The sequence below is a fragment of the Oncorhynchus kisutch genome, linkage group LG9 (genome assembly GCF_002021735.2).
Source record: "Oncorhynchus kisutch isolate 150728-3 linkage group LG9, Okis_V2, whole genome shotgun sequence".
In the NCBI taxonomy this organism is placed as follows: Eukaryota; Metazoa; Chordata; class Actinopteri; order Salmoniformes; family Salmonidae; genus Oncorhynchus; species Oncorhynchus kisutch.
The window spans coordinates 37,387,524-37,405,566 of NC_034182.2; the positions used below are offsets into that span (position 1 = coordinate 37,387,524).

Consider the following 18,043-nt stretch of genomic DNA (forward strand, 5'->3'; position numbering starts at 1 on the left):
TGTCTGTCACGCCCTGTCTGTCGCTCCCTGTCTGGCACGCCCTGTCTGTCACGCCCTGTCTGTCACGCCCTGTCTGTCACGCCCTGTCTGTCACGCCATGTCTGTCACGCCCTGTCTGTCACGCCCTGTCTGTCACGCCCTGTCTGTCACGCCCTGTCTGTCACGCCCTGTCTGTCACGCCCTGTCTGGCACGCCCTGTCTGTCACGCCATGTCTGTCACGCCCTGTCTGTCACGCCCTGTCTGTCACGCCCTGACCTTAATATTCTTTGTATTCTTTATTATTTTGGTTAGGTCAGGTTGTGACGAGGGTGATATATGTGTTTTTGTCCTGTCTAGGGTTTTTGTACGTTTATGGGGTTTGTGCCTAGTTTAGGTGTTTTTATGTCTATGGTTGCCTAGATTGGTTCTCAATCAGAGGCAGCTGTTTATCGTTGTCTCTGATTGGGGACCATATTTAGGTAGCCATATTCTTGGGTTATTGTCTATGTATAGTTGCCTGTGTCAGCACCAGTGTTATGTAGCGTCACGGTCGTTTTGTATAGTTTGTTCAATGGTCTCTTTTATTTAAGAGGAATGTATTCATATCACGCTGTGCCTTGGTCTCCTCATTACGACGAACGTCACAGTCATTGTACAACATTCTTAAGAATAAAATCGTGGGGAAACACACCTCTGAAAGCAGCTGATGGCCACTGATAAAAGAGGGAGGAGCACAGAGCATTTTAGGGTCACAACACTTATTTAACTAGCAACAAGACAATGTTTAGAGTTTGTGATCTAGCTAATAATTGGCCCAATGAGGTAAATGCAGATAGCAACCGTCAGCCTATTTATAGCCACTATATTGCATCAGTTGGGCTAACGATGATGCTTTTTGCTCAATAGCACACCTGCCTGATAATATGGACCAATATGTTATTCGGCTTATTTGTGGAGGGGGAAATGATGCTGTGATATGTACTTTTGTCAGTTCAGTGCCTTCAGAAAGTATTCACACCCCTTGACTTTTTCCACATTTTGTTGTTGTTACTGTCATGTATTGTCATATTATGTCCTGTTCCTGTTCTTTCTCTTCACTCTGTTTCCCTCTGCTGGTCGTATTAGGTTACCTTCTCTTCCTCTCCTTCCCCCAGCTGTTCCTCATCTTCTCTAACTACCTCGTTCACTCTTTTCCCACCTGTTCCCTTTTTCCCTCTGATTAGGTCTCTATTTCTCTCTCTGTTCCTGCTTCTTTCTTTGTCAGATTCTCGTTTGAGTTTCTCATGCCAGAACCAAACTATCGTCTTGTTTGCTTCACCCTTGTCCCATCCTGTCGGAATCTGCCTGTTCTTCTGATGCTACGTGTGATCAGGTACCTCTGTCCGCTACGACCCGCGCCTACCCAGAGAGACCAGCAGTCTGTCGCCGCAACCCAGCTATTCTCCTCTGCTGCTAAGAAGGGGACTCTTTTGTAAATATCAGAAGGACTTTCTGTTTCATTTGTCGCCCTCTCTGAGGGTTGTCTATTTTGCCATTTTCTACATCTGAAGAGGATCTATGTCTTCCCTGTGTTTTTACATTAAAGGACTCTGTTTTTGTTAATCCGCTTTTGGGTCCTCACTCAAGTGCACAACAGTTACAGCCTGAATTTCAAAATGGATTCAATTGAAATTGTTTTGTCACTTGCCTACACACAATACCCCATAATGTCAAAGTAAAATTATGTTTTTAGATTTTCTTTTTACAAATTAATTTAAAATTAAAAGCTGAAATGTCTTGAGCCAATAAGTATTCAACCCCTTTGTGATGGCAAACCTAAATAAGTTCAGGAGTAAACATTTGCTTAAAAAGTCACATAAGTTGCAATAATAGTGTTTAACATGATTGTTGAATGACAACCTCATCTCTGTAGCCCACGTATACAATTATCTGTAAGGTCCCTCATCTCTGTAAGGTCCCTCATCTCTGTAGCCCACACTGTAAGGTCCCTCATCTCTGTACACAACACTGTAAGGTCCCCAGTCGAGCAGTGAATTTCAAACACAGACTCAACTATAAAGACCAGGGAGGTTTTCCAATGCCTTGCAAAAAAGGGCACCTATTGGTAGATGGGTATATAAAAAAAGACATTCAATATTCCTTTGAGCATGGTGAAGTTATTAATTACACTTTGGATGGTGTATCAATACACCCAGTCACTACAACGATATATAGGCTTCCTTCTTAACTCAGTTGCCGGAGAGGAAGGAAACTGCTCAGGGATTTCACCATGAGGTTAATAGTGACTTTAAAACAGTTACAGAGTTTAATGGCTGTGATAGGAGAGAACTGAGGATGGATCAACAACACTATAGATACTAAACAATACTAACCTAAATGACCGAGTGAAAAGAAGGAAGCCTGTACAAAATATTCCAAAACATTAATTCTGTTTGTAAATAAATGTGACAAAGCAATTAACTTTTTGTCCTGAATACAAAGTGTTATGTTTGGGTCAAATCCAATTACTGAGTACCACTCTCCATTCATTCAAGCATAATGGTGGCTGCATCATGTTATGGGTATGCTTGTAATCGTTATGGACTGGGGAGTTTTTTAGGATAAAAAAAAACAGAATGGAGCTAATCACAGGCAAAATCCTAGAGGAAAACCTGGTTCTGTCTGCTTTCCAGCAGGCACTGGGAGATTAATTCACCATTCAGCAGAACAATAAACTAAAACACAAGGCCAAATCTACACTGGAATTGCTTACCAAAAGATACTGAATGTTCAAAGTGGCCGAATTACAGTTTTGACTTAAATCTACTTGAACATGTATGGTAAGACCTGAAAATGGTTGTCTAGTGTAACGGCTGTTGGTGGACGAAGGTGAGGACCAAGGTGCAGCGTGGTACGTGTTCATGTTTGTTTATTGACACTGAACACTTAATACAAACATAACAAAAGGGAAATAACCGAAACAGTCCTGAAAGGTGAAAAACACTAAACAGAAATCAACTACCTACAAAACACATGTGGGAAAAAGCTACCTAAGTATGGTTCTCAATCAAAGACAACGATAGACAGCTGCCTCTGATTGAGAACCACACCCGGCCAAACAACAAAGAAATACAAAACATAGAAAATGAACATAGAATGTCCACCCTAGTCACACCCTGGCCTAACCAAAATAGAGAATAAAAGCCTCTCCATGGCCAGGGCGTGACATCTAGCAATGATCAACAACCAATTAACAGAGCTTGAAGAATTTTGAAAATAATAATGGGGAAATGTTGCACAATCCAGGTGTAATCACTCTTAGAGACTTACCCAGAAACACTCCCAGCTGTAATCACTCTTAGAGACTTACCCAGAAACACTCCCAGCTGTAATCACTCTTAGAGACTTACCCAGAAACACTCCCAGCTGTAATCACTCTTAGAGACCTGCCCAGAAACACTCCCAGCTGTAATCACTCTTAGAGACTTACCCAGAAACACTCCCAGCTGTAATCACTCTTAGAGACTTACCCAGAAACACTCCCAGCTGTAATCACTCTTAGAGACTTACCCAGAAACACTCCCAGCTGTAATCACTCTTAGAGACTTACCCAGAAACACTCCCAGCTGTAATCACTCTTAGAGACTTACCCAGAAACACTCCCAGCTGTAATCACTCTTAGAGACTTACCCAGAAACACTCCCAGCTGTAATCACTCTTAGAGACTTACCCAGAAACACTCCCAGCTGTAATCACTCTTAGAGATTTACCCAGAAACACTCCCAGCTGTAATCACTCTTAGAGACTTACCCAGAAACACTCCCAGCTGTAATCACTCTTAGAGACCTGCCCAGAAACACTCCCAGCTGTAATCACTCTTAGAGACCTGCCCAGAAACACTCCCATCTGTAATTGCTGCCAAAGGTGCTTCTGCAAAGTATGGACTCAGGGGTATGAATCCTCAATAAATGAGCAAACATTTTTTTTTAAACATTTTTTTCTGGGTTATTTTATTCAGGCTGTAAAACAACACAATGTGGAATACGTGAAAGGGTGCGAATACTTTCTGAAGCCTCTCTATATAGTGTTTAGGCTAGTATATTATGTCACATCGGGGCCATCTGGGCAAACGGCTTCGTGAGTATTCACTCTTGAGAGTTTTCCTCACGTCTGCCTCGGAGAGCGAAATCACATGGTCGTCCAGAGCAACGAGAGTCTTCCAGGTTAGTTCAGTGTTGTCCACCTCGAAGCATAAAAATGTATTATGCTTGTCTGGGAGCGAAGCCTCGATGAACATCACATGGCTGGATTTTCCTCTGTAGTCCGTAATAGCCGGTAATCCTTGCCACATGTCTTAGTTGTCATACTGTGAATCCAGTTTGAGTCTATATTTTATTTGATCTTTTTGTGTCCCTAATGAATTTTCGGCGCTTGCGCCTGCTTGCCTTGTACACATCAATGTCACCGGTGATGAATGCTGCAGTACGGGCCGTCAGCACGGATCTCATTGTTAACCCAGGGTTTTTGGTTGGGTTATGTCCGGATTGTTATTGTAAGTTCAACATCATCGACACATTTCCCGATGAAACCTGTGACTGATGATGTCTAATCCATTGATGCTAAAGGATGAGTCCTGGGCGGATGAGTCCTGGGCGGATGAGTCCTGGGCGGATGAGTCTTCGAACATATTCCAATCAATACCATCAAAGCAATCCTGCAGCATTGAGTCCACCTCCTCCATTCAGCGCCTCACTATTCTCTCTGTTGGTTGGTCCTCTTGAGTAGCTGTTTGTAGGCGTGGAGTAGGAACAGAGATATGTGATCTGATTGGCCGAAGTGGGGGTGAAGGATTGTTGCGGATGTTTATGTAAACATGGTCTAGTACACGTAGCTCTCGTGTGGGACAGGAGACATGCTTATGATATTTTGGAAGGACTCGTTTTAGGTTTGTCTAGATTAAATATCCTGCGATGATAAAGACTGCTTCTGTGTGAGAGAATTCTTGCTGGCTAATGGTCTCATACAGTCCGCTGAGTACCACCGTGGTGTTGGCTTGTGGTGGTATGTAAACATTGGTGTTGATAACAGACATGAATTCCTTCGGCAGATAGTAGGGCCGGCATTTTAACATCCGAAACTCCAGATTGCGTGAGCAGGAGCTTGAGATGACTTCCACATCATTACACCAAGATGAGAAAGCTCCTCCCTCTTACTCTTGCCACAGGCCGCTGTTCGATCCATGAGAAAAATGGAGAACCCATCTTTCAGGGTAGTTTCCGTCAGCCATGTTAACTCGAAGACACAGCATTCCTTGATGTCTCGTTGTGATGTTAGCTGCACTCTGAGTTCGTCCACTTTATTATCCCGTGTTCGGACATTAGCCAGAATAATACCAGGAAGAGAAGGATGTTTTGCCCGACGTTTCAGCCTCGCTCGGAAGCCTGCTTTTTTTTTCTCTTCTTAGCTGGCGCTTGCTTCGGTCGTCTTGATTGTGTGATCACATAGCAGTTAAGCCCTTTGTACAGGGCACTTGCTTCGGTCACCTCAATCGTGTGATCACATAACAGTTAAACCCGTTGAACATGGGCGCTTGCTTCGGTCGTCTTGATTGTGTGATCACATAGCAATTAAACCCGTTGTACAGGGGCGATTGCTTCATTCATCTCGATCGTGTGATCACATAACAGTTAAACCCGTGGGCACTTGCTTCGTTCATCTCGATCGTGTGATCCAGATGGCCAGAAGAGTTTGGCGGTTGTAGGAAATTCGAACATAAGCGTCTTAACGTAGAAATACACATGAAATAGCCAAGTGGAGAGGGAGCCGGCGTCACATGTTTAAATATGGAGGAATACAATTGGTTGTCCTTCATTCAGATATAAAAGGTACACGTGCAAATGTACAGCACATTTGGACCCAGAAGATGGTACATGAAAGCATGATGCAACAGTGTCTAACTGTTGTTTTTATTTAACCAGGCAAGTCAGTTAAGAACAAATTCTTATTTTCAATGACGGCCTAGGAACAAGTGGGTTAACTGCCTTGTTCAGGGGCAGAACGCCAGATTTGTACCTTGTCAGCTCGGGGGTTTGAACTTGCAACCTTCCTGTTACTAGTCCACCGCTCTAACCACTAGGCTACCCTGCCGCCCTGTACCCTGTGGTTGTAAACGTACCCTCAGGTTACGCATTGGGTTCAAGTGGATGGTGAGGGCATTCTCCACTGACCCGACTTCTACTGCAGTGGGACTGAATCCTGGGTCACGATTCACTGGAGATCGCTGCAGGTATGGCAGCCCTCATAGAGATATGTAATCACATGTTAACAACACAGTACACTTTGTGACAGTGCATTCTAGTGTTAAAAGTTAGTTCACTTAGTTGCTACATATTTATTTAGATGTGTGTTATAAAGTATTATCAAAGGGCTGCATTGATGCTTATTAAGTGTAGTGAGGGCATTGCCCCTTTCTCCTCCCTCCCTCTTTGGCCTCAGCTGAGGTGAGTGTGCCTTTTACTGATGAGGAGAGGGGGTGGGTGACTCTGGTTCCAGCTCGGTCAGCTCACCACCCACCCACTGGGACGCAAGCAGCCCCCCCCCCCCCCTCTCTCTCTCACACACACATACACGTGCGCACAGGCACACACACACTGTGACTCAAATAGCCCCAGACTCCCAACTAGCACCAGTAACCCAGTCTTCTGCATGCACATGCCCTAAAAACGCTGAGTGGTCATTTCAAACCTCCTGGCCCTCAACACCCTGCTGCCCGCCCTATCCCCCAATAGCCCCGAAATGCTCACGGGTCTGTACACAGGTTGTGCGTGTCTATGTGTGAGAGAGTGTGTGTGTGTGTGAGAGAGTGTGTGTGAGAGTGTGTGTGTGTGTGTGTGTGTGTGAGAGAGTGTGTGTGTGTGTGTGTGCGTGTGTGTGAGAGAGTGTGTGTGTGTGTGTGTGTGAGAGTGTGAGAGAGAGTGTGTGTGTGTGTGTGTGAGAGTGTGAGAGAGAGTGTGTGTGTGTGTGTGTGTGTGTGTGAGAGTGTGTGTGTGTGTGTGTGAGAGAGTGTGTGTGAGAGTGTGAGAGTGTGTGTGTGTGTGTGTGTGTGTGTGTGTGTGTGTGTGTGTGTGTGTGTGTGTGTGTGTGTGTGTGAGAGCGAGAGACCATTAAGTGTTGTTAAATAACTTTTTATTTTTTTACAGACGACACGAAAACAGACAAAGAACACATGTATTGAGCATTACTAAGATCCCGATCTGTACGAACCTTGAACCCACTTAAGACAGACCTTATACAGTTTCCCCATTTGACTGACAGCCATAGTAAACCTTAAACCAGGTGAACCTCCCACTGTCCCTTCTTACCTCCCTCCTCCAGAATGTGACACACAGGCATCAGGTTGACCTAATGCTAAGATGCTGTCCCAGAGTATTTCCTTCCTCGTTTACCACCTGATCCACTGGAGAGGTATCATAACATGCTTTCTTATTCTTAGATTCAGAGCCGAGGGCCTGAAATATTAGACCCTTTCTGTAAATCCCAAAAGGCCTGGGCGAGGGAACAGCATATTCCCTGCATGAAGCATGCGAAAAGGCAATCTGCAGCACAATAGTGTTTTTAAAAATGTGCCCCTAAAATAGTTTCTGGAGAGACTTTATTACATGGAGCTTGTTCACTGGTTGGTTTGTGTGTGTCTGCTGTTGGTCAGAGAGTGTGTGTCTGCTGTTGGTCAGAGAGTGTGTGTCTGCTGTTGGTCAGAGAGTGTGTGTCTGCTGTTGGTCAGAGAGTGTGTGTCTGCTGTTGGTCAGAGAGTGTGTGTCTGCTGTTGGTCAGAGAGTGTGAGTCTGCTGTTGGTCAGAGAGTGTGTGTCTGCTGTTGGTCAGAGAGTGTGTGTCTACTGTTGGTCAGAGAGTGTGTGTCTGCTGTTGGTCAGAGAGTGTGTGTCTGCTGTTGGTCAGAGAGTGTGTGTCTGCTGTTGGTCAGAGAGTGTGTGTCTGCTGTTGGTCAGAGAGTGTGTGTCTGCTGTTGGTCAGAGAGTGTGTGTCTGCTGTTGGTCAGAGAGTGTGTGTCTGCTGTTGGTCAGAGAGTGTGTGTCTGCTGTTGGTCAGAGAGTGTGAGTCTGCTGTTGGTCAGAGAGTGTGTGTCTGCTGTTGGTCAGAGAGTGTGTGTCTGCTGTTGGTCAGAGAGTGTGTGTCTGTGTTTTGACAAAATGGTCGTTGACTGACGTGTGTTCTCTTTGACGACCACCCTCACCACAGGCCGTCCTCGCCGACCTTTCAACTATGAAGGTCATGCCCCTCATCCAGATCTTTCTGTTCACCACTGTCATCTGAAGACCTGTGTGTATGTATGTGTGTGTGGGGGGGGCGGCGGCAGCATGTTTCCATGCCAACGCCAGCGATCATCCAGAGACGACCACACAAAGTTGCATGTCCTTGCATTTCTGCATGCTACAGAAATAGTTATTGACATGTATCATATTATTAGATATATTATACAGTATGTAAGTCTAGCCCTCAGATAAGCTAAGCTAACCTAACCTCCTTAAGCTATGCCCTCTGAGTAAGATGATACATACAGTATGCCAAATTCTTGGAACCAGCTTGAGGAGTCCAATGAAAGCTGGATTGCATGGAACAGTATTGTATTGGGTTGTAATTGGCATTGTGAGAGAGGACAGTGGTAGCTCTCTACAGTGGAACCATTGATAAGTGTTAATGAAACACTGATAAGTGTTTAAATGGGGTCTTAAATGTCCTATTTTAGTGAATCCTACAATAATAACCCTGTGTTAGGAGTAGATCGGAAGCTGCCATGCGCCGGTTAACTCAAACCAATTATATCAGTTAATTATCTAGGTCTTAATTAATAATCTTAATAATTAATAGGTCTTAATTAATCATTCTTAAACTAATATTATGTTTGTTTTTAATATGCAAGATATTATAATAAGACATGACTTGTGTTTATAAGTATTACAATACTACGAGTTTTTGTCTCAGTATTGTTTTATACCTAAAACAATTATGTTATAAAAAATGTTTTATGGATTTCTTGAATTATTGCATTCACATTCTATATTTAAGCAATAAGGCACGAGGGGGTGTGGTATATTGCCAATTTACCACAGCTAAGGGCTGTTCTTAACCACAACGCATCGTGGAGTGCCTGGACACATCCCTTAGCCGTGGTATATTGGCTACCCCTTGGGAAGGAAGGGTAGCCTAGTGGTTAGAGCGTTGGACTAGTAACCCCCGAGCTGACAAGGTACAAATCTGTCGTTCTGCCCCTGAACAGGCAGTTAACCCACTGTTCCTAGGTCGTCATTGAAAATAAGAATTTGTTTATAACTGACTTGCCTAGTTAAATAAAGGTACAATTTAAATTAAATATACCAAAACCCCCCGAGGTGCCTTATTGCTATTATAAACTGGTTACCAACGTAATTAGAGCAGTAAAAATAATGTGTTTTGTCATACCCGTGGAATACGGTCTGATATACCATGGCTTTTAGCCAATCAGCATTCAGGGCTCGACCCACCCAGTTTAGAATTGCATTTGTCTCATACTATTTGATCCCATAACCTATTTTATTCAGTTTTGTAGCCATCATCAAATGTATCTGCCCAGGTTACCTACGTCTCTTTCTATGTCAATGATATCAATGTTGTTGAGTTAAGGGGATATGAATCAATCATAGCACGTTTTATTTTTGTTTTTCAATGAACATACAATGAGAATAACTGTATATCTACTAGTTTGTATCTTCAATTTGACTTCTCCTCTGTAGAATAGCTTCAAACCTTGACAAACTCATTATTCCATCGCCCCCCCCCACGACGTAACATATGGCTCCAGGATCTCTGTTTGGCAGCCTCCTTCCATTCTGCCACAGCAGTAGCATATGCCATCGTCCAACATAATGAAATGTCAGTCTTCTTATTGGATAGGGTAAATATTTGGACGTGGCGTACTGTACTTTGGCCACTCACCAGAGCATTGAGCCTGAGGAGTCAGTAGGCAGAAGCAGTAATTGACAGGTAGCAGCACTGAGCGACTACACATGGTCCGCCCCCAGTACCTCCGAGCATCTGCACTGCCCCCCCCCCCCCCCCCCCCCCCCCCCATCCATTCTGTACGCTCCTATCCAATTATGCTGCTCTTCTTTTTACTGCCCTCCTTCTCTCCCTCATTCCTTCTTCCTTCTTCCTCTCTCTCATGCTGGTCGCTGCGGGTCTGGTCATGCCTGCTACATCTTGCTACCCGTCTAACCCAGACTCCCACAGCCATTCCTGCTTATCGCCGCTCGCCACAGGGGCCGCTGGCTTCCCCTTTGGATTCCCTTCGTCTCCCCCACTGGACAAGACACCACCTTTGGCTCCTTGCAACAGCGCCCCCTTTGGTTGAAACAGTGCACTGCAGGATGGATGTGCCATGATGACTTTCATTCCATCTGTCATAACTCTGGCTCTTCCCGTTGTTGAAAGATTACATGTAGATGGCTCAATCAGGTTGCCTGTCTCACTGTGACACTCTCAATATAAAATGTGCAAGTACGGTCCAGTTGATAGTAATGATACAGATATGGGAATAGTGGGACAAATATATTTGTTTCAATGTCAAACAAGCAGAGGGGCGGACTGGGGACTAGAAATTGGTCCTGGAATTTCTATCAAGCAGGTCCATTTTTTCCCTTGAGGCCACCATAATTAGCTAGATTATTTTTCTTGCCTAAACAAAACAAGTTAGACTGGCCCACTGGGCTTACGATGAATCTGCCCATCTGGCATTTGTTTTAGGCTATAACATGAAAATGTAGCCTATAATTTGCCACTGTTCGAATGTACAGAAGCCTATATGCGTATGCGTCATTACTATTAGTCTAATGAAATGTATAGCCTAAATGGGGATATATTAGCCTACTGTAGCCTGGCTAACAATTTTCTTCAGACCATGAATGCAGACTTCCCACTGGGCACACACTGGTTTAATCAACGTTGTGTCCATGTCATTTCAATGTGGAATAGACATTGAATTGACGTCTGTGCCCAATGGGTATATGGGCTATTGCATTAAAATCGGTCTCCTAATATCATTTTTTAAATGTTTTAATTAAACCCGCTGTCATCTGACAGCTAATACTATGATTTTATTTTGTTGCCAATAGGCTACATTACCTTTTGTGGGTTTCTGCTCCCAACCCAGGTGTTGCTGACCTGATTGTTTATCAACCAACTATCTATTATCATCGTGTGTGCTAAATTTTGGTTGGAGTGAAAATGTACAGGATGACTCGCCGAAAACAGGGTTAGAGAGCTCGGGGCTACAGAAATGCTGGCCAATGCATGTTTGATCCATACAGGCTGATCTATACATGTATGAGACGCGTGTTAAAAAGTGGCAAAGGATGTCTCGATTAACCAATCACACTCTGCCATGTTGGACAGTCTGACCAATGACAGCGCGCAGCAAGGAGGAAACCGTGGATGATTCGATAGGTGTCGCACGATGGGAAGCAAAACAAATAGGGAAGTGGCAGATGAACCTCGTCAAGGTGTCGAGAAAACACCCACGAAGTTGCTGAGAATTCCTCTGTTTTGAAGGCAGTTGAACATAGGGACAATCCCCTGGGGGAAAGTGAGTCTTTGGCGTGGGCTTCCGCAGTGTTCAGAACACGACACTATGTAGCCGCCAAACCCCCACGGCAAATTGTTACTATGTAGCCTAGCATATCATCCCCGCGTAAAAACTCCTCCACACATCAGGGAAAGAATGGGCGAGTTCGTTTTGAATCGGCCGGTGCCCCGGGTGAACCGAGTGTACGTATTTTAGACGATTCCGTTCGTCCTAAAGAGAGATAAACCATCCGGGGCAGCGGGCAATGCAAAACGAACTCGCTCAATACATTTGCTGTGGCTGAATGTCTAGTGACCGACTTCCGCCCCATGTCTTCAGTTCTGCATCAGCCGGCAAGCAGTTGAGCTACGACGCCAGGGGAGGTAGACGAACAGATGTTGTCAAACGAAGGAATGGAAACTTGGCATGAACTTTGAATAGGAAAAGAGAGTAAACGTCGTCGTGGGCAGCTGTCGTATGTGGACGCGGTGGTGAAACTGGAGGGACAAGGAGAAGCTGATGAATACGTTTCATTTGAGGAGGCGGACCCCTCACTGCGTCTTCGATATGCTGAAAGCAGGCCCGGTGTGTTCATACTGTATGTGGAAGTACAGATAGGTTACTATTTTGTCTTTATTCAATCATGAGGATCGGATACATTGTCCTTTAAACCGCGTTGAACACACCGCGTATTATTTCCTGGCAGCGAGCTAGAGCCAATTCATTTGGTCGTGTGTTTTTTCAGATAGAAGATACCATCCTTCTACTCATTTGCACTTTTTTCTTTGGAAGTTGACTTTAAAGTAGAGTGTGCTACCGGTTTGTCTCATAGAGCTAGTTTGAAATCGTTCTATAAGATCTGAGTAACGCATGAGGGGAGTCGCTTGAGGTCTAGCCTACTTCATGCCACGCACTGGAGCAGGCCTATCATTTTTGGATGGACTTTTGAAGTATTATGGCCTAATTTTTGACGTTGCGAACTCTTGAATTAGATATTTTTTTGTAGATAGGCTATTCAATGTCATTATCTATAGCCTATAGATGCAAATAGTGGAGCATTTCTAAACACCAACAGCTCCTAGTCTATTTCGCTGTTATCTATTCATATGTGGTATTTATCTAAACACAGCGGGTTTTTTAAAGGTGATGCATTTTATCTAACTGTCGTCTGACGTTTAATTCTTGTGGCTCGACATATTCGAATATTTATACCCCAAACGCAATTCTCCAGGTAGTCTTTACACCCGGCGGAATCCTTGGAGAAAGCGTTACATTTCGGAATAGACATTATTTTTGTATTTATTCTCTCTTCACACGGAAAATAATTAGTGGCTTCCCCCACGATGAGTTACTTCTACCAAGCAGTGCTTCTATTGCTACGTGGACTCGTCATCTCTGCGGTACTGGGATTGGAAAGCAGTTACTCAACCGATCTGTCGACCCGTGCTTCTAATGCCGCAATTGTAGCCACTACAGGTAAGTGTGCCAATCCAAGAGACACTGTTACCGATTATTCACGCCTGTTTATCGCTTCGCATTCTCGCATAATGCCACCCAGACGCACAGTCATTCTGAGAGATTGATGGTAAACTGGAGTTGTCTTCCTAGGCAGTCACATTTCCCTTTTAGGTTCTAGATCGCACCTTATTTCTAAGAGTGCAACCCAAGCTGTACTGTATAGGCTAATAGTATAGGCCTACTATTGAAATAGATAAATTAGGCTGTCTGCTCATTCACAGGATTTCCCATTGTTTTCAGGTTTTCGCTCTGTCACCCTGTTTTAATAGAAAGAACATCCAACTTTGTTTTAAGTCCACAACAATGCTTAAACCACCTTAGACATCTCTAAAGGCATTTTCACACTGCATTGTTCTTAGTCCCAGGCGGTCTTGGGCTCCTGAGTGGCGCAGCGGTCTAAGGCAATGCATCTCAGTGCTTGAGGCGTCACTACAGACACCCTGGTTCGAATCCAGGCTGTTTCACAACCGGCCGTGATTGGGAGTCCCATAGGGCAGCGCACAATTGACCCAGCTTCGTCTGGGTTTGGCCGATGTAGGCCGTCATTGTAAATAAGAATTTGTTCTTAACTGACATGAAGGTTACATTTTTTTTTTGCCCCAGGTTAGACTGGCCCTGGGCCAGCTTGTGTTCACACAAACATTTATTTACCCTGGACTAAGCTTTAGCCCTGGGCTAAGGATTCACACGTATATTCCAAAGCCCTGGGCTAACTGACAAGCACAACATGCACCCAACATTCTATCTCTGTCACACACCAATGTTATAATGTTATAAGACCGTTATTAACACATTTTTCCCCCTCTTTCTTCTGGATTAGCATTTGATTTCCAACAGTGATGGTTTGTATAAATGTTACTGTCTAACCTCGGAAACAATGTTTCACTTTTGAAATTCGATCTCGCCCCTGTACAGAGAACGCTGTGCAGTGCACAAACGAGACATCGACTTTTCGGATTCAGGCGAAATCATGCAATAAGTATTATCTTGGATATATCTAATTACATGTCAATATAAAAGCTATGGAAACAGAGGAAAATGTAGCTTTTTCTGTCCTTCGAGCTACAGAGTTTGGGGGAGGTTCTACTGATGTTCAGTTTGAGAGGGAGAGTGCGAAGATGAGGAGGACCAGAGGTTAGCTTGCTACTGCTTGAATTGATTTTAATAAAAGCAATATGTTTCATTGCCCATAATGAAGCTATTTATGAGAGTTATTAACCTCACAAGTCATTTTCAAGTAATTTACATATCTTCCATCACTATGATGCGGCAGCTGCGGAGATGGACAGTTCATGGGTGCTAAAAGTAGGCTGCGGAGATGGACAGTTCATGGGTGCTAAAAGTAGGCTGCGGAGATGGACAGTTCATGGGTGCTAAAAGTAGGCTGCGGAGATGGACAGTTCATGGGTGCTAAAAGTAGGCTAATTTGAGAAGATATATTAATTTAAACATTTTAATTTGACCTTAGGCTACTTTTATTTATTTATTTATTTAACCAGGTAGGCAAGTTGAGAACAAGTTCTCATTTACAATTGCGACCTGGCCAAGATAAAGCAAAGCAGTTCGACAGATACAACGACACATGGAGTAAAACAAACATACAGTCAATAATACAGTATAAACAAGTCTATATACAATGTGAGCAAATGAGGTGAGAAGGGAGGTAAAGGCAAAAAAGGCCATGGTGGCAAAGTAAATACAATATAGCAAGTAAAACACTGGAATGGTAGTTTTGCAATGGAAGAATGTGCAAAGTAGAAATAAAAATAATGGGGTGCAAAGGAGCAAAATAAATAAATAAAAATTAAATACAGTTGGGAAAGAGGTAGTTGTTTGGGCTAAATTATAGGTGGGCTATGTACAGGTGCAGTAATCTGTGAGCTGCTCTGACAGTTGGTGCTTAAAGCTAGTGAGGGAGATAAGTGTTTCCAGTTTCAGAGATTTTTGTAGTTCGTTCCAGTCATTGGCAGCAGAGAACTGGAAGGAGAGGCGGCCAAAGAAATAATTGGTTTTGGGGGTGACTAGAGAGACTAACAACAAGAGGGCTTTGTGTTGGAGCCTATTTCTTCCTATTCAAGAAATAAGAGGTAGGCCTACCTGTTTGATATACAACATTATAATCGACTATCCATAGACTTTGTCAGCCAATTCATTCAATCACTGTGCACCTCTTCAATAGCTGTGTCACTGAAGAGCTTAGTGTGTTAAGTTAAAACCAGGGCTTGAATTGAGGGGTGTATCTGAGGCTATTGTTGGTTTTGTTCAAGAAAATGTCTAAAAGCATAGGCCTACCCTTTGTTAGCTTATGAACAAGAAACAAGCTGTAAAAATGTTGGGGCGGCAGGTAGCCTAGTGGTTAGAGCGGTGGGCCAGTAACCGAAATGTTGCTGGATCAAATCCCAGAGCTGAACAAGGCAGTTAACCCACTGTTCCCCCGTAGGCCATCATTGTAAATAAGAATTTGTTCTTAACTGACGTCTCTAGTTAAATAAAAAGTTAAATGTAAAATAAAAGTGTGACTCAGTTTGTCTCTGACATTTGGACCTTCAATAGCCCAGGAGACATTTAAATTGTATTTATTTTTTTGCTTGGTGTGTGATTCTGTCACTATCAATTGACAATTCGACATTTCAATAGGCTATTAAACAACATACTAACTCTAAATGTGAACTGTTTAAAGAAGCTAGGTGTATGTCGCAAGTCACTACTTTACAGGAGAGGCATTACATCCATTTTTGGGGCTGAAATGCCTTCTGGAACATGGGACATTTTTTATTTGATATAGTGTGTGTTTACCAGAGATGGTAATGTGAAGAATAGAGGTCAGCCGATTAATCGGAATGGCCGATTAATTAGGGTAATTTTGGATGCCGATATTGCCAAATAAAATTATATATATATATATTTATGTCATCTTTATATAACTAGGCAAGTCAGTTAAGAACACATTCTTATTTTCAATGACGGCCTAGGAACGGTGGGTTAACTGCCTTGTTCAGGGGCAGAACGACAGATTTTGACCTTGTCAGCTCTGGGATTCAATCTTGCAACCTTACAGTTAACTAGTCCAATGCTCTAACCACCTGCCTCATTGCACTCCATGAGGAGCCTGCCTGTTACGCGAATGCAGTAAGAAGCCAAGGTAAGTTTCTAGCTAGCATTAAACTTAATCAATCATAATCACTAGTTATAACTACACATGCTTGATGATATTACTCGTTTATCTAGCGTGTCCTGCATTGCATATAATCGATGCAGTGCGTATTCGCGAAAAAGGACTGTCCTTGCTCCAACGTGTACCTAACCATAAACATCAATGCCTTTCTTAAAATCAATACACAGAAGTATATATTTTTAAACCTGCATATTTAGCTCAAAGAAATCCTGGTTAGCAGGCAATATTAACCAGGTGAAATTGTGTCACTTCTCTTGCGTTCATTGCATGCAGAGGCAGGGTAAATGCAACAGTTTGGGCCGCCTGGCTCATTGTGAACTAATTTGGCAGAATTTTACATAATTATGACATACCATTGAAGGTTGTAACAGGAATATTTAGACTGATGGATGCCACCTGTTCGATAAATACGGGAACGGTTCCGTATTTCACTGAAAGAATAAACGTTTTGTTTTCGAGATGATAGTTTCCCGATTCGACCATATTAATGACCTACGGCTCGTATTTCTGTGTGTTGTTATGTTATAATTAAGTCTATGATTTGATAGAGCAGTCTGACTGAGCGATGGTAGGCACCAGCAGGCTCGTAAGCATTCATTCAAACAGCACTTCCGTGCGTTTTGCCAGCAGCTCTGCTGTTTATGACTTCAAGCCTATCAGCTCCCGAGATTAGGCTGGTGTAACGATGTGAAATGGCTAGCTAGTTAGTGTGCGCTAATAGCATTTCAAACATCACTCGCTCTGAGACTTTGAGTAGTTGTTCCCCTTGCTCTGCATGGGTAACGCTGCTTCGAGGGTGGCTGTTGTCGATGTGTACCTGGTTTCGAGCCCATGGAGGAGCGAGGAGAGGGACGGAAGTTATACTGTTACACTGGCAATACTAAAGTGCCTATAAGAACATCCAATAGTCAAAGGTATATGAAATACAAATGGTATAGAGAGAAATAGTCCTATAATTCCTATAATAACTACAACCTAAAACTTCTTCCCTGGGAATATTGAAGACTCATGTTAAAAGGAACCACCAGCTTTCATATGTTCTCATGTTCTGAGCAAGGAACTGAAACGTTAGCTTTCTTACATAGCACATATTGCACTTTTACTTTCTTCTCCAACACTTTGTTGCATTATTTAAATCAAATTGAATATGTTCATTATTTACTTGAGGCTAAATTGATTTTATTGATGTATTATATTAAGTTAAAATAAGTGTTCATTCAGTATTGTTGTAATTGTCATTATTACTAATACAAAAAAAATAAAGATAATAAAATTGGCCGATTTTAATCAGTATCGTCTTTTTTGGTCCTCCAATAATCGGTATCAGCGTTGAAAAATCATAATCGGTCAACCTCTAGTGAAGAACAACATGACTTGCACCAAAGTCAGATTAGGATAAAGGCCAAGGACTAGATAATGGGTATTTTTATCTGGAGATTTTCTTATTGTAGGCTACTACTTTTACCACTTTTAGTCTTCAAATCTTTGGTTGTTTACTACACTACCTTACTCACTCTGTTTAAAGAGATGGGTGGGGCAAAGGCTTAAGAGGGTGTGAACGATGCCGAATAGGTGTCGACAAAGAAAGGCTCTCCAGTAGGTGTAACAAAATTTGTGGGCCATTTTCTCAAAGTGGTGTTACAAGTTTAGCTACTTTCAAAGCAGAATTACAACAATATCATGGAATAAAATAGAATAATTTTAGAAAATGATAGTTTCCCAAATTAAAAAAGCTTACTGCATATAGACCTACCTGATGATATGCGGCTGCTGTGTTA

General features: G+C 43.0%; 1 protein-coding gene across 3 annotated transcripts in view; it reads left to right on the forward strand.

Moving 5' to 3' along the window:
- The first annotated feature begins 3,984 nt into the window (after positions 1–3,984).
- The window catches only part of LOC109881960 (stromal interaction molecule 2), an 81,964-nt gene continuing 67,905 nt past the window's right edge, over positions 3,985–18,043 (forward strand). For 2 of the 3 annotated variants that reach the window (XM_020474057.2, XM_020474058.2), the window contains exon 1: positions 11,507–13,048. In XM_020474057.2, coding sequence (XP_020329646.1) covers positions 12,916–13,048 — 133 coding nt within the window. In that variant the 5' untranslated portion in view covers positions 11,507–12,915. Of the gene's footprint in view, positions 4,183–11,506; positions 13,049–18,043 lie in introns of those variants that run through there. The other variant, XM_031832571.1, reaches the window with a different exon arrangement.